The sequence below is a fragment of the Magnolia sinica genome, chromosome 18, assembly GCF_029962835.1.
Source record: "Magnolia sinica isolate HGM2019 chromosome 18, MsV1, whole genome shotgun sequence".
Lineage (NCBI taxonomy): Eukaryota > Viridiplantae > Streptophyta > Magnoliopsida > Magnoliales > Magnoliaceae > Magnolia > Magnolia sinica.
The window spans coordinates 7,032,306-7,055,745 of NC_080590.1; the positions used below are offsets into that span (position 1 = coordinate 7,032,306).

The window sequence follows — 23,440 nt, forward strand, 5'->3', positions numbered from 1 at the left end:
TATGGTTATGCGGTCGCACGTGACAACAATGTTCAAGAGTGTTGTAGAGATTGTTTGATATTAGTGGGGGTCATTGGGGAATATGTTCTTTTGTGGACGGATGATTCCTCATCATGTTTCCATAGCCATTTTGTATACACTTTTATAGCTTCTTTCATTACTTTTGATTAATAAATGATTTTTTTAATAATATTTTTTTTTTAATTAAACAAAGAAAATAGAGTACAATGATGAGTAACACCAATACATCATGGCTCATTGCAAACAACCAAAAGCAGGAATTACACCACTCGCCTATCAATTATATTCAACACTGATCTAAGTGCACCGGATTTGGCATTATGATATGCAACTTCACTCACTTTTCTTGGGGTGAACATGAAGAAGACCTGACTGCCTCTACTCTAATGCATTGCTTCCTCGATCGTATCTGCTACCTTCCATGGGAATTTTCCAGAGGCGATCCAGGAAATAACATTTTTGGAATCATCATCAACCATAGCTGGGAACTGATTGAAATTAACAAGGATCTTCATGACTTGGAGATGAGCTGCTGCCTCAGCAAAATTCAAGGCCTCCGCCCTGATTGGCTGAGAAATTTTGACTAAATTTTGGCACTATAGTCCTCTGCAAGAAACAAAAGATCTATCTTTCAAGGAACAGATGTTATAAAGAGAAGATCCAGGAATGAAAGATGCTTAAATTTGGAACAATAGCTGGAAGGATGAAGTTCCTGAATAGATTGCTTCAGTTGAGTTTATGGAGGAATTGGGCTCTATGCATGTGTCTGATTGTATTAAAAGATGGGGCTTAAGGAGATGTCTGCTAATTTGCTTGGACTTTTAAGTGATATCATGATGCTAAAAGGCAAGGTGTAGTTAGTTAAATGCATATTGACCTTCCTGTCACCCGTGTCAGCTTGCTTAGAAGAATGCCTCATTTTTCTCATCACATGGCTAATGCTAGTTGAAGAAATTGCAATTGTCCGTTTGAGGGTAAGGCTATCTTTTTAAAGATAAGGGTAAAATCAAAGAGATGTATCTTTTTGAAGAGCTATCTTCTTAATTAGAGAAACTTCCAGAAACTTTAGTGTCAGCCATTAGACCATATATGGATAGGATTTCCTCTGGCAAAATGGCTTTTGCTCCTTGGAAGAGGAAGTAAAGAGTCCAGGTTTCTCTTCTTGGTAGTGATAAGGCTATTCAGGCAGATTCTTCTATGATAGTGTTATTTAAAGCATGTTGGAACATTGCGAAGGATGGCGGTGTGCATTTTTTTCAATGAATTTCACTCCGAGGCTGAGTTAGAATAGGACATAATGCAACTTACATGACATTAATTACATGAATAGATGAGGCTTCTGAAATATCTCATTTCAGGCAGGTGAGTTTGGTTGTTGGCAAGAAAAGACTTGACGACCTATGCTCTAACTGAAGTTATGGCCGGTTTAACACGATTCATGAAGCTGACCCCAATTTATTGGGAATTTGAATGAAAACTTAGATGATGATGATGAGAGTTTGGTTGATGGTGTCAGTGTGCACATTTTTAGCAGTGGTACTGGTCCATGTGTCTTGTTGAAGGGGCTGTTTTTAGTGATTACCAGATTTTGGATGTTCGCTCATAGCTAATGAGTGCGTTGACTCCACCAAGATGCAGTTGGGGACTAAGAAGTCTAAGATTATCGGTGGTTGTGGGATGCCCCCAAATGATCCTAGGAATCGGACAAAACATTCTTGGGTTTCTTTGGAAGGTGGATGTGGAGAAGGCTTATGACCATGTCGGATGTTTATTTATTTATAATTTATAAAATCGTAGAGGATTTAGATTTTGGAAGCACTTGGATCAAGAGATGGAAGTATTTCGCCCACTTATTTCTCTCTTTTAATTTGTAGAATTCAAGGGGTCTTTCTAAGGGAGTTTCCCTTGTCTCCCCTTTTTTTCCCCTCAACTGTTGTGGAAGGCCTAAGAAAACTTATCCTAACGGGGGTTTGGGAAGGCCTTTTAAGGTGTTTTAAGATTGGGCCTTCTGAAGGATTCCTCATCTATAGTTCACTGATGAAACAGTCATTTGTGGATGCTATCATGAATCAGACGGAGCTCTCAAATTTACTTTACGCTGTTTCAAAGCATTTTTTGGTCTTCAATTGAATTTTAGAAAGCAAAAAAGCCACAATTGCAGGTTGGGACCCCTTGATGATTTTGGATGGCAAGGTGGATACAATATCTATTAAATATTTGGCTTACTGCTCAGTATCAATGCAAGGGCAGAGTCTATTTGGGATCAGTGGTGGAAAGGTTGGAGAAATGGTTGCTTGAAGAGATTGTATTTGGGTGGCCTGATCACTCTTATTAACTCAAGGCTAGCCAATCTTTAATCTCACTATCTCTGCTTTGTTCAAAATTCTGGTTTTGGTTGTGAAAGGACTTGAGAAGATCCAAAGTTTTCTTTCTTTCTTCTTCTTCTTGTTCCTCTTTTTTTGAGAAAAGACCCCTAAAGTTTTTTAAAAGCCTATTAGGGTGGAGAAAAGGCTTATGAACATGTTGAAGGTATTTTCTTTTTTGACTTTTGAAAAGGATAGATTTTGGAAGCACTTGGATCAAATGAATGGAAGTATTTTGCCCTCTTATTTCTGTCCCCTTGAGTCGAAGCCTTCTGTACTAGGCTGCAGCTAATAAAATCCTCACTCTCAAGTCTCGACAAAGTGGAGAAAAGGGATTTGTTATTATCAACAATGTGTATCCTTTCTGGAATGGACAAAGAGACAGCATTTTCTTCATTGCAAGATGTCTCTTTCTATTTTGTCATATCTTTAGCATTTCTGAGATATGTTGGTTTATGCTAAGTTCCTTTGAGAACCTCTTTAAACATTGGGGTTCTTTCCGCCCCTTCAAGTTTCAAGGTAAAATCTTGAGGATGCTTCCCCGTGCTATTCTTTGGTGCATATGGAAGGAAAGAAACTGAGATTTTTTCAACAATTAGGCTCCTCCATCATTTAATATTATTATAGATAATTTAAATATTTCTATTTGAGTTGGCCTGGGCGATAAAAGAGTTTGAGGATGCATCTCTTATTAAATTGATAAGAAGCTGGAATGAAGTTATAAATGATTTTAGCAGGAAGCAGAAGAAGAATGCTGCACCCCTCCAACAGGTTGGTGGAAACTCCCTGTGGATGGAAACTCGATGGGGGAATCTGAGGCGATCAGGTGTTGGGGAGTTGTCAGGGACAATCAAGGTAGGACCAAGCTTGTTTCTTTGAGTCCATTTGGGTTTAGTAATTCCAACCATGTAGAATTGGAAGCCATAAAGATTGTCTTGCAAGAGTGGGTGTCTCCAATTGGATCATCATAGAAGACGACTCCAGGGTATCTGCGTCCGGGATGACTCCTTGGAAGCAGAAATTTGTTGTAAATGAATTAGAGGGTGGATATTTGTGTGCTCAGATGATTCTTTTAATTTTGTGCCTAAAGAGGCCAATTTTTTTGCTGACTGGTTGGCCAAGCAAGGAGTGGTTTGTTAATCTGCTACTTAAATTGAAGGGAGGAAATATTAGAAAAAGGCCTTCTAGAGGAATAGCTTTTCTGCTCTTTGGACTGGTTATGTGATTTATCTTTTATTCTCAGGAAGATTTTAATCTCAATTATTTATTTAAACATGAGCTGAGTCAACATTTGGCTGGAGAAGCTATTTGATAAATATGAGTCCTTCCAGTTAAACAACAACTTTTAGTTGAAGCCAATTCTTTGATGCTATAAGCATCTTTTTAGTCCTCTCACTATTGTTTCAACTTGCTTTGCATACTGCATGCACATATGAATTCTTACTTTGTTTTGCTTTGACACATTGCAGGTTGTCAGGCTCTGTGCCAAATCAAGGGAAGCTGTGAGCTCTCCTGTCGAGCATCTGACATTGCATTACCAGGTGTGTCGATCAGTTGATATTTTCCTGTAGCTTTGTCTAATATTTAGGGTTATCAGCACTTCTTGACAATTTTGTTGCTGATGCTAAACCTTGTCAACGATATTTTGCAGGTCCGACATCTTGATACGTCTGAAAAGAGTGAACTTCACAAGCTTCAGCAACTAAAAGATGAACAAGGTGTTCTTCGGCACCTTTGCTGCTTCTAATATTGACATTTGATTCTCTTACCTTACCAGTTTATGGTGAAGGCATTCAGTATTTGCAATATGTGGATGAACTTTTTTACTAACAAATTTTTTCGAGTACCATCCATCTAGGAAATGGATAATTGTTTCCAAAAAGCATGTAATGCTTATGAACATCTTCCTTAGCTAACCTATCAGCTATGGAATTGGCTGCTGTAGACTTATCTTCCTTGGCAAACCCATCAGCTATGGAATTGGCCTCTTTAGATTTATGAACATTTAAATAAAATTTGAAATTGGCATCTATCACTTTAATGTCGTTGTCTTTGAAGGCCAATTTCCATGGACGCATGGTTATCCAAAGCCTGAAGCAATATCATTCTTCAGATCAACATCCACAATTGGAGTGTGCAATTGTCTGTGAAGTCCAGTTTCCATGGGATACGTGCTCATCCAAAGCCTGAAGCAATCTCATTCTTCGAATCAACATCCACAATTAGAGTCTTTGAAGGACCGAGGGAAGAAATTTAGTGGGGAGCCAGTTCCGGGGGAGTGTTGTCCGACGTCGTTCGTTTGGAGGTATCATGCTCCATTGAAGGTGGTGGCATTCACTTGGTTAGTGGGAAAGAAGAAAATGTTTACCGTGGATAATCTTGGAAGGAATATGATTTTGCCGAACGTTTGTCTCTTATGCCTTCAAGCTGAGGAAACTGTGGATCACTTGTTTATTCACTGCTCGTTTGCAAGAGCGTTGTGGGATAGTTTTTTCAACTTGTACGTAGTCAAATGGGTTTCGTCAAGATCTATGGATCCGTTTCTTTTGAGTTGGCACAATGGGGGTATAGGGAATACTAGGAGGAAAATTTGGCATCTCTCTTCTGGTAGGTCTTTGGGCTCTTTGGCTCGAGAGGAACGATCATTGTTTTAGGAATTGGAAGAGGCTGGCTAAGGAAGTGTTTTTTAGAGCAAAGTTTCTTGTGGTGGAATTGGCGCTTTCAGCTGCTATCATAGTCTCTCCTCATGATTCATGGGGGGCTGTTTGTTGTTAGCTTTTCTTTTCTTGTTCTGTTTTTCGTCGCTTTGGCCCCTTTTCAATAAAATTAACAATTCTCCAAAATAAATAAATAAGTAACATAAAATAAAAATCCCAACATTCATCACCTTCAATTCTGCCAAGCTTGGCTCCCCTCTCCCAACTGTCAATGATTTTTCTAATTGCTTGGAAGGATGTGTGAACACCGAAGAAAGAAGTGAGCATTTGGCTGGGAAGAATTAGGGGGAAATTGGACATTTTTCATAAAGTGGTAGTGGAGGTATGGTGAAGGGCCGAGGGCTTTGTGGTTGGGGATTTCATCAAAGTATGACAAGCATAGAGCAGGTTGGTTTCTAGGGTTGGCTATAAGAATAGTGGGGTTGGAGGTGTGGAGAGTGATCAATTTGGTGGAGATAGTAGGAATCTCTCTTATAAGGTAGGCAGGATGTTTGATAATTGAATCTGGTTTCTTATTGATAGAGGTGTAAGGGTTTTGTTTTGGAAAGATATTTGGCTAGGTGATGTTCCATTGGCCTAGTATTTTCATTCCTTGTTTCTGATTTCTTTTCAAGGATGAAAGGTTAAGGATTGTTTGGAGTCCGTTAGGGGATCTATTTGTGGAATGTTAAGGTTTGGATGAATCTCAACAGTGAGAGTTAAACTCTTATGTTAGGCTCTTGGATAAGCTTGCCTAGGTGAAAGGGTTTTGAAGCATACACCCACTCCTTAATAATTGATGTCGCATTATGAAAGATCTCCAAAACATTCCTTTGCTGATTTTTAAACAACAATTGCTCCATTCTAACCGAATACACCAGAGTGCTGCGATAAGGGCATGCACCAAACATAAATCCCAATCTTTCTTATTCCTCCACCAGGCCACGCCATGAAGAAGCTAGCAATTGTGCTCGGGACTTTAGGCCAATGAGCCTCTTAGGAGGTCCATCTAAAATATTGGCCAAGGTCTTAGCTTCAAGATTCAGGATGGTTATTGGTGGAGTCATTTCTATGTAACAAGGGGCCTTTGTCGAAGGTAGCAAAATGTGGATTTGGCATTGGTGGCCAATGTTGTTAAAATCATTATCATATCCTAAATCGTAATAGGGGTTGAATCGTATCGAATCACTAATGGTATCGTAAATCGTAAGATTTTTTCTGATTTACAAAAAAAATATATAAAAAACACATCAAAAGATATACGTATATAAAAAATATATTAAAAACTCATCAATCATCCATTTACCATCAACATGTACCACAAAAGTAATACATAACATGATATTATCAATTGAGATATTATATATGGATGGTATTCATATCATGATAGTAAAGGATTATTGTCTTTTTCCTTTGTTTTCTTTTGTTGTCTTTTGAAAAATTTACCTTAAAAGACAGCGCTATGACCACGCTACGTAGCGTACGCTACCGCTACACTACGGGCTCTATTTGAAACGCTGCCCGATACACATGGTTGTGGGTGATGACGTGTATCCGTAGAGAATAGTCTCGCCTCAAAAGGGGTGGGTACACCCTGTGGCTTCAAACAAAAAAAATTGCATATCTTGCCCACACCAGTTGACCTGATTGACCATTTGGAGTAGATTTAGTTCTGTTGGTTAGCTTGGAATGAATCAATGGTCTGATCGGGCGTTGTTACTGATCCGATTGGACGATCCTGATTGATCTTGCTTTTGACATATTACCCTAGACGTGATCCGATGGACCGTGGGCTCTAGAAGATCCACTGGATGGTTCTTGGATTGTTTTCAAACATCAATCATGGCACTTCACAATTTTCTAGCTGTACATGATCCGTACTGTTTGCAAAAATACCCCATGTATGCCCATATGTATGCACCCCCACAGGTCTATATGGCTTTGTATAAAACCCATAAACAGCGTATGGAAAGTGTTTAAATAGGTTTGCTGTCTTCTTCTTTTTTTTCTTTTTTTTTAAAGATCACTGAAAATTCATTAGAAGGAAAAGAGAACAAAACAGGAAAGGGAAAAAATAAAAACGAAGCAAACACCCAGCAAAAGAGGCGGTCCACCTAGAAGGTGGACCTTACAGCACCGATAAAAAGAGAAAATCAAAATCTCTAAACCTAGCGTCAGACGCTACCCACTCAACAAGCTTACGTTTAGCATATGAGCTAATACTGTTCACTGGATTTGAAATGTTTTCGAAGCATCTGCTGTTTCTCTCTATCGAAACGGCCCACTAAATTGTTAGAATCGACATTCTCCATAGCCGCTTTGACAGCTTGCCCAGGCTGACACCATACCAAGCGTGAAGAAGGAGATCAACTGAACCCGGATTGCACTAGCTTATCTTAAAGCATTGCAGAAAATTTGACCAAACAGACGCTATGAACGGACAGTGGAGGAGGAGATGATCGATAGTTTCCTCTCCCTTCATGCAACACAAGCAGATGATAACTATTGGCATTCCCCTTTTTTTCAGATGATCGATCGTCAGAATTTTTTTCTGCCCCATGAGTTAGCCGAACACCAGAATTTTTGGGGGAGCCCCACATCTCTAGATGAGGGAAGACGAAGGAGAAAGCGTGGCAGGAGAAGCGGATAGCTTCTGATATAGCGACTTTACGGAGAAAGCACCAGATTTTTCCCATCTCCACATGATGCGATCAACAGATGAAGAATCCAACTTGATGTTTTGAAGTCTTTGAAGAAGATCGACATATACGGAGGCCTCCCAGTCCTGTAAGTGTCTTCTGCAAACCACGTTCTAGACCGTCTCTTCACCAGATATTACAACACATCTGTTGATCATGATTTCTTTGCTCGAGGCTAGCTGGAAGATAAAAGGATAAAGATCTTTCAGAGGAGCATCTCCCAGCTAGGTGTCTTCCCAAAATCGAACGCGGTCTCCTTCCCTGGGTCGAAAACAACCCCCTTAAGCACCTGCTTTCGCATAGACAAAACTCCCCTCCAAATAGCTGAGGCCCTGTAGGTAGTAGAGGGCTTTAGACCACCAGCCCCCTATGGAGCTACCATATTTATATTTGATCATCTGATTCCATAGGCTGTCATTTTCAGTCCCAAGTCTCCAAGTCCATTTCCCCAAAAGAGCGCCATTCATCGCCTTGAGGTCCCTTATGCCCACACCCCCTTCTTTAAAACTGCCGCACACCTGCTTCCACCTGACAAGATGATGTTTACTTTTGTCAGTTTTGCCGTTCCAGAATAATTCTCGCCTCAGCTTATCGATCATCTTTAGAATGCTAGCTGGGCATCTGAAGAGGGACATGAGGTGCACAGGCAGATTGGACAAGGCCGCTTTTATGAGAGTGAGCCGACCGCCTCTCGAGAGAAAAGGGCACTTCCATTTGTCTAGATAGGATTCAACACGATTTATCACCTTGTCCCACGCAGATTTTGGGGGTGCCCTAGTACATAGAGGAAGGCCAACAAAGGAAGAAGGGAACAAGGCCGCTGCACAACCCATCTTCTGAGCGTAATCTGAAAGATCCTTGAGCTCCATATTGATGCCGAATAATTTTGATTTGGCTAGATTCACTTTCAAACCCGACACCACCTTGAAACAACGAATAACGAAGTGCAAATTATCCACCAACGCAGGTTCTGCCTTGCAGAAAATAAGACGAATGTGGGAAATAGTCTTTGGCATGCCTTTCACGCTGATATCACTGATGAGACCTTCCTTTTCTCCTTTATTTGTGAAGTTTCATTTTTTAAGTTTGTAGTCCATACATTTAATTTTGATTGGTCTAAGTGATCTCATTGACTTAAATTTAGAGAAGTCTAGAATCTCCTGATTTTTTCTCCCCATACGAGGGTTGTATGGGTGGTTTTATGAAATGTAAACAAAAGACGAGTTTCTAGTACTTGCACAAAGTGGGAACATATTCAGGTGTGGGAGTAGGAGTGTAAGTACGAAGTGCAATTCGAATCAAGAGTGGCGCATAGTTAGAAGGATTATTTGGCTAAGGCATTAGCTCTAGTGGGCGATTGGATTTCACCCACACTTATTTTTGTTTCTATGCATTTGCATCTAGGTTTTTTAAAGAGCAAGGTTTTGAGTAATGGCATTGGCGAGCTTATCAGTTGGGTCTAGAATTGATACAATATGGTGTGTCTTGATTGTATCAGATTCGAATCCCCCCCGCTTTTGCCCAAAAAATCTCGATTTTTTTTGGGGAGTGTTTTTTTTTTTTTTTAATAAAAATGTAAAATAACAGGATGTATCTTTTTTATATTTGAAACACAGTCATTGGCCTATCATGATATTCTTTGATAAGAACGTTGAATGTTGGCTTGACCGGCTGAAAAGTAAACTAATTAGGCCCTAGTTGAACGCAAATCACGCATGCTTTGGTCAATTTGTGGCACATTTCATTGAAAAACAACAAGAAGACCCGTCGAGGTTTGGGATAACGGCCATCACTGTGGGTTTGCTCCCTATAGGCGTGGGTTCAAGTCCTCTCCTCAGAATTACCCGATACATATGGTTGCAGGTGATTGCGTGTATCCTCAGGGAATAGTTTTGCCTCAAAAGGGCCGGGAACACCGTGTCGTTAAAAAAAAAAAAAAACAACAACAAGAAGAAGAAAATGGAAAGAAAGTGATGGTCTACCCATTCCCTGATTTTTCTCAAAATGTTCCATTCCACTTTGATTCATCAAATCCCACTCAAACTTGTGTTAATAGGCCTAGGTCTAGTTTACAAAAAGTTTCTAAGCTTCCTCTAGGGTTGAAATGATGATAAGGTGTCTTATTATTGACTATTAATTTTGATGACCATTGTTTGGATGGTTTTAGTTGTCCAACCCCAAGTGATTTCAAAGTATTCAATCCTCTCCCAGAATATAATTTTGATTTAGCCAATCAACATACCTAGAAATTCTCAAATTTGACATGTACAATCCAAAAATAAAACTTTCGTTAGATTAGCGGGCATTAAAATCGCGCAGTAGCTCGTAACTTGTTTCCATTATTAGTGGAAAGAGATTCCTCCAATGTCATTGGCTGGATGAAGTATGGGAGGGCCCCTGGTGGCGGCTGAATATCCTCGAGGAGGCTATAGATTTGTGTGATGGGCATGAAGTGGTATTCTCTGATGTAGATATATTGCGAACGACTAAAGAGGGTGTCCCCAATGGAGACTTCTCGATTCTAAAGTGGTTTTGTCCCCATCGTGGTAGCGTCTTTGGTTGTGAAGAGTTGCTCCTTTTTCTTTCCTTTTCTTGTGCTTCTCTGTAGATTTTCCTCGTGTTTCTTTTCTGTTTTTCCTTTTGCCATTTGGCTAATAAAATTTCTCCATTCATGAAAAGAAAAAAGAGGGATGCAAGTGTCAAATTTGCTAATTAATGAAACTCCAAATTCATGAAGATGCCAATTAATGAATTACTAAATACATGGATTTGACTAATTTCATACATCCAAACTTGCCCATACTAAGTCATTCGTTTCATGTTTAGTATGACCATATGCTTAAAACAGGTTGTGCGCAATTTTTAATATGCTCGGCCATTAAATCCTTCGAATTCTCGTATGTTACAGCAGTCTAGATGCCACAGTATTCAATTAACTTTGGGCTGGCAAGAATCTTCAGATCTTGCTGCAATGAACTCTACACTTGTAACAATTCTTGTTATACTTCAATTCATTTCCCCTCCTAAAATGTAAGGTTTCATTAGATTATGAATCTTTGTTACAAACTGCCAACCATGCTTTTCGTTAAAACCTGACAGATTGTAGCTGATTTTTGTTTGTGCTATACCTACTTTCATTGTCCTAAATCATAATAAGTATCTAGAAGTCAAGGTTGCCTTCTTAAGTCTTAGCATGTGACAATCAGCACCTCTTGCCTCGTTGGTTTAAAGTTTCTCTTGGTAACAAAGCACATGATATCCAATTTCAATGAAAAAAGGGTAATTTTATGTTAATTGTCTGCAGTTTTATTTTGTTTGTGTCAAATGATTGAATTTTTTCATGATAAAATTTTGTTGTTCACTTTTCACAGGAGAGTTGTCAAGCAGTGACGAAAAGAAGTATAAAGCATTGAAACGGGCAACTGAGAGGGAGATATCTCAGAGTGCTGATGTCATTTGTTGCACATGTGTTGGTGCTGGAGATCCTAGATTGGCAAATTTTAGGTTTCGCCAGGTAATAGACGCATCTAGTTCTCAAAGTTGAACAGCAGTGGATCTTCAAATCGTTCATCTTCCCACCTAGATTCAAGCAAACTCATCCTTGCGTTTTTCCAGGTTCTTATCGATGAGTCTACACAGGCAACGGAACCAGAGTGCCTTATTCCTTTGGTTCTTGGTGTGAAACAGGTAACTGTCATAAATATTTGCATGGTCATTTTATCAGCTTATACGTCTGCTGCTCCTACCCTCTCATCTTGTTTTATCATCAATTAGGTTGTTCTTGTTGGAGACCATTGCCAGCTTGGTCCAGTCATTATGTGCAAGAAAGCGGCCCGAGCTGGTCTTGCCCAATCTCTTTTTGAGCGTCTCGTCCTTCTTGGCGTGAAACCATTTCGGTTGCAGGTGATTGTCATACCGTATTTTTTTTCTATCATATTTATATATTCTAAAATATTAATTTATATGCTTGTAGATGCTGACTGGTTTGGATGGACAGTCAGTCATGTTTTTAGCCAGAGGTGCATGAAGTTTTTATTTATGAAAGCATCAGAACTGCAGAATCTCATATGCCCGTTGTTAGATCAAAGAATACAGAAATAGGGATATGTTGCATGAGTGATTGCAAACTCAGCACACCCTAGGGACATTAGATATTATTTAGTGCACAAGTAATATGCCTGCCAACTGGTTAGCTTTGGCATGGAAATTCAGAGCCTGACTTTGTAACATCTAATAAAGGCTTCAAGATCTTTTCAAGCTTGCCACGACCTCTTCAAAATCCTACATTTCCTTGCTTGATGGATGATCTTGAGAGATCAATTTATGTAGAAGGGATCTTGGGAGTCTAAGACGAAGATAAAGGCCCTTAGTGTCTGCTGCAGTTATATTTGCAACAGTAGACGTGCTTGTGGACACTGACTAGTAACATGCTGACATCATTTTTTGGAAAACACCATTTGACGTGCCTATATCAAATTAGCTTCTCTCTCATCATGGTAAGTGAGGGGCAATAAACATGCATGAATGACTGATATCTTGAGGCCAACAAGGTGGATCCTGGATACATAAGCAAATCAAATGAGCCAGACTTTATATTCCTTGTTTACAGGACCTTAATTTGTGACTATCTTTAGAGTTCAAAGTTGAAACTTCCTTTTCCAAAAGTTTATTGCTATTTTTATTAATTTGTGCAGTGAGTGGGGTTTGAAATTGTATTCTCACTCAATTTGTCATTCTTATGTCTCTCTATGAAGTTGGTTGTGTTGATTGGAGGTTTGCATGTGGTCCTTTTCTGCCCAGAGGCTGACCTTCTGGAGTATTCTTCCTTTTGTCTTGCTTTGGGGTGTTTGGAAGGAAAGGAACAGTATGATTATGGTCCTTTTTGGGCAATAGGATGAATCATTTTGAGTATCCGTTTGTCGTGCATTGGGTGTTTGGAAGGAAAGGAATTGCAGGATTGTTGGCATTTCTGGGCTAGAGGCCGACTCTTTTTGGAGAATCCTGCCTGCTGTTTTGTTTTGGGTGTGGTTTCTAGAACCTTCTGTCCAGCTATTGTTCCCTTGTCAAACTCATGCTTTGTACCCTTGCTCTTGCTTAATTAATCAATACGTGCTACCATTTTGAACTAGATGCCTCCCCCACTTCCGCACTTGAATTTGCTACCGCTTCTCCACATACTTCATTCAGCTAAGGTTATGGGCTTTCGGAAAGAAAGGAATTGTGGGATCCTTGGGGGTAAAATAGTTTATAATGGAACTAATTGCGGATAGAATTGTATAGTTAGTTGTTCATCAGTTATATCTAGAAGAGGATACCAAGGCACTAGACTTCGAGTTTTTCCATTTTGGTTATTGTAAAGTCATAGCAAAAGGTGGCGAGAGTAACAATGAGTGTGCTAGGAGATGATCTCCAGCAGCTAGGGCTGAAAGTCGGGCGGGTTGGTGCTCAACCCTAGCCCAACCCAAGGTTCCTATACCTCAACCCTAACCCAACCCAACCCAACCTCGGGTTGGAACCCTAACCCAACCCAACCCAAGCCCAACCCAAGCGGGCTCGGTCGGTGATGGGGATATTATGCGCACGCGCACGCCCCCCACCCTACACACTTACTCAAGGAGGAGGAAGGCCCCACTATTGATCTGGATCGACAACGACGACATCTATGGAGGACCTCTAAGTTAGGGGGTTGTGCTATGGAGCATTGGAATGGACCCGATCATCATGTGGATTCCACCATTGGATCTCATGATCGTGGCCTACTACCCTAGATGATATAGGATTTTGGGTTTTGGTTATTATCGTTATTAGAAACCTTATGAACGGTTTTGATTGCGTTGATTAGTTGATATTTTTGTTACTTTTGTCTCTAAGTATTAGTGTGCGCACATGGCACAGCTTTTGGGGTCTAGGGTTTTCTTATAAATAGGCAACCCCATGTAGGTTTTTTTTTTCATTGAAGTTTTATGAATAAAATTTTGCATTTTTTTTTTCTTCTCTATCTCTCTGAGTTGAAGAATCTAATTAGGTGCGAAACCCTCCCTTCCCCGAAAGGCTAACTACCGTGGTGCAAAGCCGCAACCATCCCAAATCATCTTCACCCCTACACCCTACATCCATCTTCTATAGCCCTCCCATCTTCAGATTCGCCCCTTTTTGTACCCAGGTTCTCCTCCACAGCAAATTTTCAAATTCTGGCTCACCAGAGGGGCTAAAACTTCGGCGGAGTACCACGCACAAACCGGGCAGCGGATCGACACGAGATTTGGTGTGTGAGTGGCCACCCTTGGCCGATCCCACCCTAGGTGGCATTTTCCGGTTCCGTGGGCCCCACACACCTGCGGACAGGGATTCACGCACGTGTGCCTGGGCCAGGTTGTTGTCCACACGCGTGGATCATCTCAGGTTCCTTCTCTCTTCTATTTCTCTCATCTCTCGCCTTAAATCCCCAACTCTAACCTTAGATAGTCCCAAATTCCAAGGATTTTCAACTTTTGCAAACCCTAAATTTTTCCTTAATTGAAACATGGTGAATCTCTTGAATTGGGGAACAATCCTTTGCAAGAGTGGATGAATCTTACACTCCTTTGGGTATTGTTTGGTTTATAATTTTACTTGATCCAGCCCTAAAATTGTGTAGACTTGGACCCCCGTAGATTTCCCTTAATTGAATGTTTGATCGTATGTGTGATGTGGAATTTTGTGATTGTTTAAAATTGGTATGATCTAAAGCTTGAAATCTTGCATGTCATATTTAATTTCATGTCCTTGTGATTCGAGATGGATTAGTCGCATGGTCACACTCAATCTAAGATTTTCATATAGAACCATGTAGTTTCTATTATGATTTGAATTTGGGTTTAGGTTTATGTTATAATCTCAAGATTTTGATTGAAGAAGGATTAGTCAAAACTGAAAAATATAAGGAAGAAAAATTATTACCTTTAAGAAGTTGGAGGTTGTGCACAAAAGAAATTATTTGAGGAGAGAGAAATCAAGGTGATACTGAAGTAGCTTGAGATGCAAATGGAGTGGACCAGGAGACCCAAGTGGCATTGTTTTCATATGCCTATCAACAAAATATATTTATCAAATAAATATGACTTTCTAAAGCCATGACATATATATAACATAATACATATATATACATATAATTACTAAGATCCCTAAGCTCAACCCGATGCCCAAACAAGTTTTATCGGAAGTTTGGTGTCTTATTCTCCAACTTCCTTACCATTGATACATCCTGCGGAGTCTCTATAGTCACAATGTGGGTTGAACCCCAACTTTCGCCTACCAAGACAGCTAGTCTTGGGCTTAATTGTTGGTACACTTGAATGCGCTATGTGTCCGCATCACTTGGACCCCTGTAGATTTCCCTTAATTGAATGTTTGATCGTATGTGTGATGTGGAATTTTGTGATTGTTTAAAATTGGTATGATCTAAAGCTTGAAATCTTGCATGTCATATTTAATTTCATGTCCTGCATCAGTCGGGATAGTCGGGTAGATACATGCTAATATTTTCATTAATACATTAGTCTATTATATTTCAATACACGTCTTATTTCACAAAAAACTTCATTTTTATAAACAAATAAGTTAAAATATAGGATAACTGTCCTTTAAAAGTAGTGTTGTGTAGCATGTAATCTATTTGGGAGAGAGAAATCCGATATATCTTGGTAGCTTGAGTCATGCAAATGGAGTGGACCAATGAGACCCGATGGCATTGTAATTTCATGTGCCTTCAACACTGACAATCTACACTCAATTATAATTTATAAGTAATTTATATATATATATATATATATATATCGATCGGGTTCGGGTTGCCCCTCAACCCGAGCCCAACCCAAGTTTTATCGGGTTGGTGTTTATATAGCCCAAGCTCTGGACCAAACCCGATACATCCTGCCGGAGCCCAACCCAATGTCGGGTTGAACCCGCCCGACTTTCAGCCCTACCAACAGCTACGGCTTGAACTAAAATTGAGCGGTGGCTTAGGTGGCAGTCGATGTCCTTGGATAGAGAATGTCATTATTAAGAGATGAGTTTAATGCTGTGTTTTGTGCTCAGGTTAATGTTAGTTTTGAGAGATGAAGCTTTCTGGTTTGCATTGGGGTTTTTTTTGTGAGTACTTGTTGGGTTGTCCTAACTGTAAAAGTTTATTCATCTAGTGTAATTGGATCAGTACTGATAGAGGGAGCCAGGCCTTGGGAGACTTTTAACCTTGATAAAATGTGTACTTCCAGGGACTGTGTTTCTTGTGGTCACATCATGAGAGAGGATAGTTTGCTGCCTCATTGTTGCTCTTCTTGTCCCTCTTTTTTTTTTCGAAAGATGAAAATTTTATTGATCAAACAGAAAAGAAGGGAGACAAAAGCAAGAAGAAAGAAAAAGAAAAGACAGGAAAGCAACACGAAACAAAAAATACAACTTGCTACCCCAAGGTACCACCAAAACCCCAACAAAAAACCAAAACTAAGGAGTCTACTCCCTAAATAGAACTAAAACTCTTGAGAAGACCTCCACAGCTGAAACACTAACATTCCGAAAGCATTCGTTATTTCTTTCAGCCATAAAGCCCAGAGGACAGCCATGAGAAAAATTCTCCACTTCTTTTTTCCCACTGCTGATCCGTGTGCCAGCTACAAAACAAATCATCCATAGCTTTCGACATCACCCAGGAGATTCCTGCAAGCCTAGGAACACTCCACCAAATATCAGCAGAGAAGGAACAATGTATGAATAGATGATCAACAGATTCCTCTGCCCGAAGACAAAAAAAGGCATACATTCGGGATCTGCATTCCTCTTTTCCTCAAATTATCAACAGTTAGAACTCTATTCCGATCCACCAGCCGTATGAACGCTGCTACCTTTGGAGGAACTCCGTAGAACCATAAAGATCCGATGTGGCAACATGAGGAAAAAGTTGATGCTTAAAGAGATCTGTAGAAGGATCGAACCGTAAACAGCCCCGATCCTGTCAGCGACCACCACATGATGTAGAGAGATAGAGATACCCCCTGCAAATGAGATAAGAGAAAACTCAATCTCTGAATTTCAAAGATTTCTCTGAAAAGGAGGAATCCAAATACCGTCTCCACCATTGGAGTAGAAACAGTGCATAACTAGAGAGTCAGGATCAGAGGTAATGGCAAACAAAGATGGATAGGATTCAGCCAAGGTTCGGTCGCCATACCCAAGATCCAGCCAAAATCTTATTCTTGAGGCATTCCCAGATCCGGCTATTCCTTTCCACAGGAGCAAAGCACAGTAAAGGAATGAATTTCTGGTTCCCCACCCCTGAGAGGTAGTGCCATATTTCGCTGCTAAGACGTGACGCCACAAGCTCTCAGTTTCATTACCAAACCTCCAAACCCATTTGCCTAAAAGTGCCTCGCTGACAACGAGGAGGTCCTTAACATTCGCTTCCCCTTATAAGGAGTACAAACCTCTTTCCAATTGAGCAGGAGAGACTTCTTACCGTCAGTGCCACCTTGCCCAAGGAAGTTTCTTATGAGATTGTCTGTCTTAGTGTTCTTCTTGTCATTAATCGTAATATTGACAAAGTTTGTTAACTTATCATAATTAGGCATGCTAAGACATGTTTTATGTAAAACTAATGAGAACATAAAGTATGAGGTTACTCCCAGTATGCGGGCACTCACAGGCATGTTTATGGTATACCCCAAAACCCAAAAGGGAAAACAATGTTTTCTACAAAGCAGATGCTTGCAGGATTTCTGTTCTTGTGAAAGGTAAACGGCTATTCTGTTCGCATCTTGTCACCCGAGTTTTGTGCATTTTAAAGACATATTACAAGGTTTCCATTGTTAGCAGTTTTGAATGGAAGCATTGTCGTTCTTTGTTTTAACCTCCTTGGTCACGGGATGGATACTTGTGACTTTTTTCCTTTCTTTCTTTATTTTTTTTTTTCTTGAAAAGATGCAACATTTAAGTGTCTGCGTACTGATTCTTAAAATTGCAGGTTCAATATCGCATGCATCCTTCCTTGTCAGAGTTTCCTTCTAACAGCTTCTACGAAGGTACACTTCAGAATGGAGTGACCATCAATGAAAGGCAATCTTCTGGCATTGACTTTCCTTGGCCTGTACCAAATCGCCCAATGTTCTTTTATGTCCAGGTATTTTCAAAAACTGAGCGTCAGATGTTTTCTCAATTGTGTACCTGTTTGCAATTGTTTGTTGCTAATGTAATGTGTTTTCTTAGATGGGACAAGAAGAGATAAGTGCAAGTGGAACATCCTATCTAAATAGGACTGAAGCTGCTAATGTGGAAAAGATTGTAACTACATTCTTGAGGAGTGGGGTCATACCTAGTCAGGTGTGGTCTTTCTCTTCTTTCTTTTTTTTTTTATTTTTTATTTTTTATTTTTTATTTTATATATGACTAGCTATGGTTCTTCTTGCCTTCATTAAACTCTATGGTTGCATTTGGATTATTTCTGCACCTTTCTATATCTGTCTCTGCCTTTGAAATTGTTCAGATTGGAGTTATAACACCATATGAAGGTCAAAGGGCTTATATTGTAAATTATATGTCAAGAAATGGTGCTCTCAGACAACAACTTTACAAGGAAATTGAGGTTAACATCATTGCTTAACGAAATTACTTGTAGCTGCCAGTTCTTTGCTGAATACTACTGCAACTTGGTAATCTGTTCTTTGTAGGTTGCAAGTGTCGATTCTTTCCAGGGAAGAGAGAAAGATTACATTATTCTTTCTTGTGTTCGGAGCAATGAGCATCAGGTGAGTTTTCCATACCTAAGATGATGGAATTGAGCACTGAGCATCAGCTTTCTTCAGTACATCCTCTTTCATGAGACTCTGAGAATGCAAGTTCTTCAGTAATGTATTTTTTTAACAGAATGGAAAGTTTATTGAAAAGGTTTTTTGAAAATTAACAACATACAAGAGGGAGTATTTCCCAATGTAAAATGAAAGATCTCTTGATACCATGGTGTGCCGTAAAGGCCGTTATGGGGCCGTAAAGGCCATTACGTAAAGGTAACAGTAGCAACTGTTACACGTTATGGGGTCGTAACGGCCGTTACAGATAAAATGACCCGTAAAGGCCGTTACAGCCCCCGTAAAGGCTGTAATGGCCCGTTTCAGGGCCGATACAGGTTTTTCAGGTTTTTATCAATAATATTTTAAAAAAAAGAGACTGTAACAGCCGTTACGGGGGCCGTAAAGGCCGTTATAGCCCGTATCGTAAAGGTAACAATGGTGGCCATTACGGCTGTTACAGCCCGTATCGTAAAGGTAACAATGGTGGCTGTTACGGCCACCATTACCATTACGGAATACCTTGCTTGATACCCTCTTTCTGCTTGAATATCTGCCCACATTAGCCCATCCTACATGCAACTGAAATGTTTGTGTTAGTTAACTCATGAATCTCATCAAATATGAAAATGAATCTCCAATGCTTGTCTCACCCTGATAGTCCCCAAAACTATTTTGATTGAACCATTTTCATGCCTAGATCCCTCTATTGTATTTCTGAGTATTCTTCAGATGCTATGAAATGTTGGTAACTTGGTATCAATATTTCTTGTTTCATGTTCATGATCCCGAAGCTTTACTAAATTGGTTTACGGGAGTTAAGATGATATGTACTAAAAGAACATACTGTTACAACTTTTACAGTCTTATACAATAGATGCTTCACAAGAGGTTACTTTGTCAAATCTAGGCATTTTACACAGTTGAATTGCCATGTATATGTTTCATTCTCTAAAGGGGTTGTTGCAGCTGGTTGTATTCTAAAGCAGAGATGGTTTTGTGGAGTGTGGAGTACTCTCTCCCTTCTATTTTGAAACTGTCACGTTATTAGTTCCGATAATGGCCACGTCATAGCTTATTTGCTTTTATGCTTCAATCAGTGTGCTGCTCATGTGCTTTACTTAGGAAATTGTTTGAAACCACTGCTGTGCATGGGTGCATGCCTGGCAAAGAACCCCACACGTGCTTCTTCTTCTTCTTTTTCAAGAAAATTGCATCCCAGACATGAGCTGTTCATCATTTGGGCACCACCCATGTTCCATGACCAAAAAAATAAAGCTGATGCAACTGATCCAAGTTCATGTCTCCCACCTGATAACAAAACCAACATGTTCTTTGAGCCAGTGGATATAGACAACAAGGCCCACCTAATAACCCTGTGAATCTGCGTTGTGAAATATCAGCGTTGGCCTTGACACAACACTCATGGCAGCTCCATCAAACAGCCTATCTAGTGTGGGTACTATGGAATCTCGTTAGCATTTCCAAGAGTCCAAGCCTTGCATAGTATTTGTGTGGTCTTTCTTTTGTTCATTCATTTATTCATTTTGTTTTTCCTTTTTGCAGGTGTGTATGTGTTTTCCAATGTTTTTAATTGCTTACTCTACGTAGTGCGTTGCTTACGCGACGTAGCGTAGCCTAGCCTTTGCATTACATGGTGCATGAAGATAGCTTAGGTCTCATGTAGCATTTGCTACATGCTATGTAGTGTGACATGTTATCACTAAGCGGAAAAATCAATTTAGTAGTTTCAATGATTTCTTTCATTAGATTTTACTATTTTCCCTAAGAATAAGTTAATGTTTTTGATGATTTCAATGAAATAATATGAGCAGTAGTATTAAATCAGTTCCATTGTTTTATATATATATATATATATATATATATATATATATATATATATATATATATATATATATATATATATATATATATATATATTCACTCATTGCTTTATTTGCCTATTATTTTAATTAAAAGTTTTAGAAGTGGTGTGTAGTGTTTGCCTCACCGCCACGTGCTATTTTTTATTTAAAACACTAGTTTTTACTATTCTTGCTCATGTGGCCTTGACATCGTGTTTGACAATCTTTGCAGGGCATTGGGTTCCTTAATGATCCACGTAGGCTGAATGTTGCACTGACCCGAGCTCGTTATGGCATCGTTATCTTGGGGAATCCCAAGGTCTTAAGCAAACAGCCATTATGGAACAGCTTATTGACACACTACAAGGTATCTACTGTTCTAGTATGCCATTTTATTTAATTTATTTATTTCCTGAAACTTCAAATATGCCATTTTATTCTTACCATCCGATCAGGGATCATCCTTAAGATTTAATAGCATTGAACAAATTATTCTTGTAATGCTCGTACTTCTTATCCAAAGCTTAATATAATAATTGCATGGCCTGCTTGGCCTATTGTTTCTATTGCTTGTAAGTTGTCACTGATGAGCTGCTTGAGCAGCCTGTGGCCAAGCAAAAGCTAGTGCCTAGAAATTTTCGTCTTAGAGAAATTCTTATGAAGCTAGCCTAGCTATATCTGACCTTATTAATTTGAAATTTTCATTAGATAAATCGAAAAACCTCTCATTTCTTGAACAAAGAATCCAGGCTAACCCAAGGGAAGATTATCCAGACAAATGTTGGGTTACTGATTTGAGATGCTTTTAGTATTTGTCAATTGAAGGCTCCTATTATGTTACCACTAAATGTTTTACCTTGATTTTTGAATGACTACTTTTATAATTCATGACTATAACTTTTGCTTTTAATACTAATATTATTGGAAGTTACAGAACCTCCCTGATGCAGGCTGTGAAGTTGTACACCACAATGTTCTGGAGATGCTTGCTTGGGCTACTTTGAAAATCTTGACTCAAACATTTTCGCACATATAACAATATATTTAAATTGCTTGCGTGATTGATCTATTGTTAGTATTTAATCTTTTTTTTCTCCCTCTTTAGGAGCATGAGTGTTTGGTGGAAGGACCTCTGAATAACTTGAAACAGAGCATGGTTCAGTTTCAGAAGCCAAAGAAGGTAAGGCACTTTTCAATGATTGTTTCCCAGTGTTAAATGTTGCCTTTACTGTTCTAGCATAGTCATGGATTGCATGATGAGAAAGAATCTGATGTTGACACTCTGTTTTGTCTGATATTCTGTATAATTATTCCCATGTATGGAATACACATGTGCTTGATGGGAACGCTTACCACTTATTTCTGCGGGCTTGGGACCTACGCTGGGTGGTATGTACCAAAGGCACACTGATTGGATGATCCTAACCACTGTGCAGGACTTCCACTCATTTAATTGTGGGTAATTGGTCTGATATTTTTTAACTGGCCATTGAAAATCCTCTGAAGTTCGCCAATCAGATGGTTAAGATCATCAGATCAATGCGATTTCTGAAGTGGTACCCATCTGGTGTAGGTTTTACCAGTCTGGATTTCTTACACTTGCACCGCTCATACTGTGGTTCTGTCTAACATGGTCCTCTCACTTGTTTGGTTGGAAATAGTGAAGCAATAATTGAGAATACTTTAGATCCTTATTTTGTGGCTGTCACTCTGTGGAACAGATCTACAATGACCGCAGACTTTTCTTTGGTGGTGGGCCCGGGCTTGTGCCTAATGAAAATTTCGGGTCTGTCAGTTCCTCGAGTCCAAATGCTGATAAAAGAAGCAACCGCAGTAAAGGTATACCATTATACGAGAGCGTAGTTGAGCTTTGAATTATCAAATGTCTCTTTAGCCATTTTGACCAGCAGATAAAGCTTCTAAATTGCATTAAGGCACTACAGTTGATGACATAATATAAATTGAGTTACATGAAATTCTAAACATCAGTTTTGCAGAACGAAGGAAAAGAAACACTTTAACATAAATTTCTTAATGTACTCTATAGCTTTAATATTTCTTTTTTGTTTATGCCAACTCCAGGTCAGTCCTACATGCAATTTGGGCCACCCAATGGTACCCACAAGCCTGGTGTTCATCCTGCAGGATTTCCTGTGTCACGGATCCCTCTTCCACCTTTTCCTGGAGGTCCCCATTCTCAACCATATGCAATTCCGACTCGTGGAGCCATTCATGGTCCCATTGGAGCTGTTCCTCAGGTTCCTCAGGCTGGAACTAGGGGTTTTGGAGCTGGCCGTGGCAATGCTGGTGGTCCTATTGGCGGTCACCTATCACATCAACAAGGTTCACAGCAATCTCTAGGGAGCATTGGGTCTGCTTTCAACTTTCCTGCTCTGGACAACCCAAACAGTCAGCCATCTGTGGGGGGGCCGTTATCTCAAACTGGACTAATGACTCAGGTTTGCTTGGTTTCTTTTCTATTTCTTTTACCATTCCACATTGATGCATTAGTATCTTGAAATATCTTTTTTGTAAAAATTGATAGATGCCAGTTCAAGGATTAAGCCAGACATTTCGTGATGGATTTTCCATTGGGGGCATGTCTCAGGTATTTCTTCTGATGCAAACCTTTCTTCAGTTCTCTTTGGTTGCTTTTTACATCTTTTGTTCTATGATTATGTACTTTTCCATGCTTTGTCAGGATTTCTTGGGTGATGACTTCAAAAGCCAGGGATCACATGTTGCATATAACGTTGCAGATTTCTCCACACAGGCATGTTTGCATCACTTGTGGTTATCATGATGGTCTTACTAATGCATTTTTGTAGCAGATCGATGAATCTCTCATTCTCTCTTGCTGAGAGAAATCATTTGTAGTTATGATCTCTGTGATGTTGCCACTGATATTCTGATGCTTGCATGACAAATCGGCCTTTATGCATTTTTGTAGCAGATGATGAATCTCTCATTCTCTCTTGCTGA

At 39.6% G+C, this 23,440-nt stretch overlaps 1 protein-coding gene across 2 annotated transcripts in view; it reads left to right on the forward strand.

Annotated features, from left to right (window-relative positions):
• LOC131232513 (regulator of nonsense transcripts 1 homolog) overlaps nt 1–23,440 on the forward strand; it is a 61,364-nt gene that overhangs the window by 34,246 nt on the left and 3,678 nt on the right. For both annotated transcript variants that reach the window (XM_058228793.1, XM_058228794.1), the window contains exons 12-26: nt 3,854–3,925; nt 4,036–4,102; nt 11,151–11,293; nt 11,395–11,466; nt 11,554–11,682; nt 17,774–17,929; nt 18,016–18,129; nt 18,293–18,391; nt 18,477–18,554; nt 20,691–20,825; nt 21,564–21,638; nt 22,180–22,297; nt 22,541–22,917; nt 23,004–23,066; nt 23,160–23,231. In XM_058228793.1, coding sequence (XP_058084776.1) covers nt 3,854–3,925; nt 4,036–4,102; nt 11,151–11,293; nt 11,395–11,466; nt 11,554–11,682; nt 17,774–17,929; nt 18,016–18,129; nt 18,293–18,391; nt 18,477–18,554; nt 20,691–20,825; nt 21,564–21,638; nt 22,180–22,297; nt 22,541–22,917; nt 23,004–23,066; nt 23,160–23,231 — 1,770 coding nt within the window. The remainder of the gene's footprint in view (nt 1–3,853; nt 3,926–4,035; nt 4,103–11,150; nt 11,294–11,394; nt 11,467–11,553; nt 11,683–17,773; nt 17,930–18,015; nt 18,130–18,292; nt 18,392–18,476; nt 18,555–20,690; nt 20,826–21,563; nt 21,639–22,179; nt 22,298–22,540; nt 22,918–23,003; nt 23,067–23,159; nt 23,232–23,440) is intronic.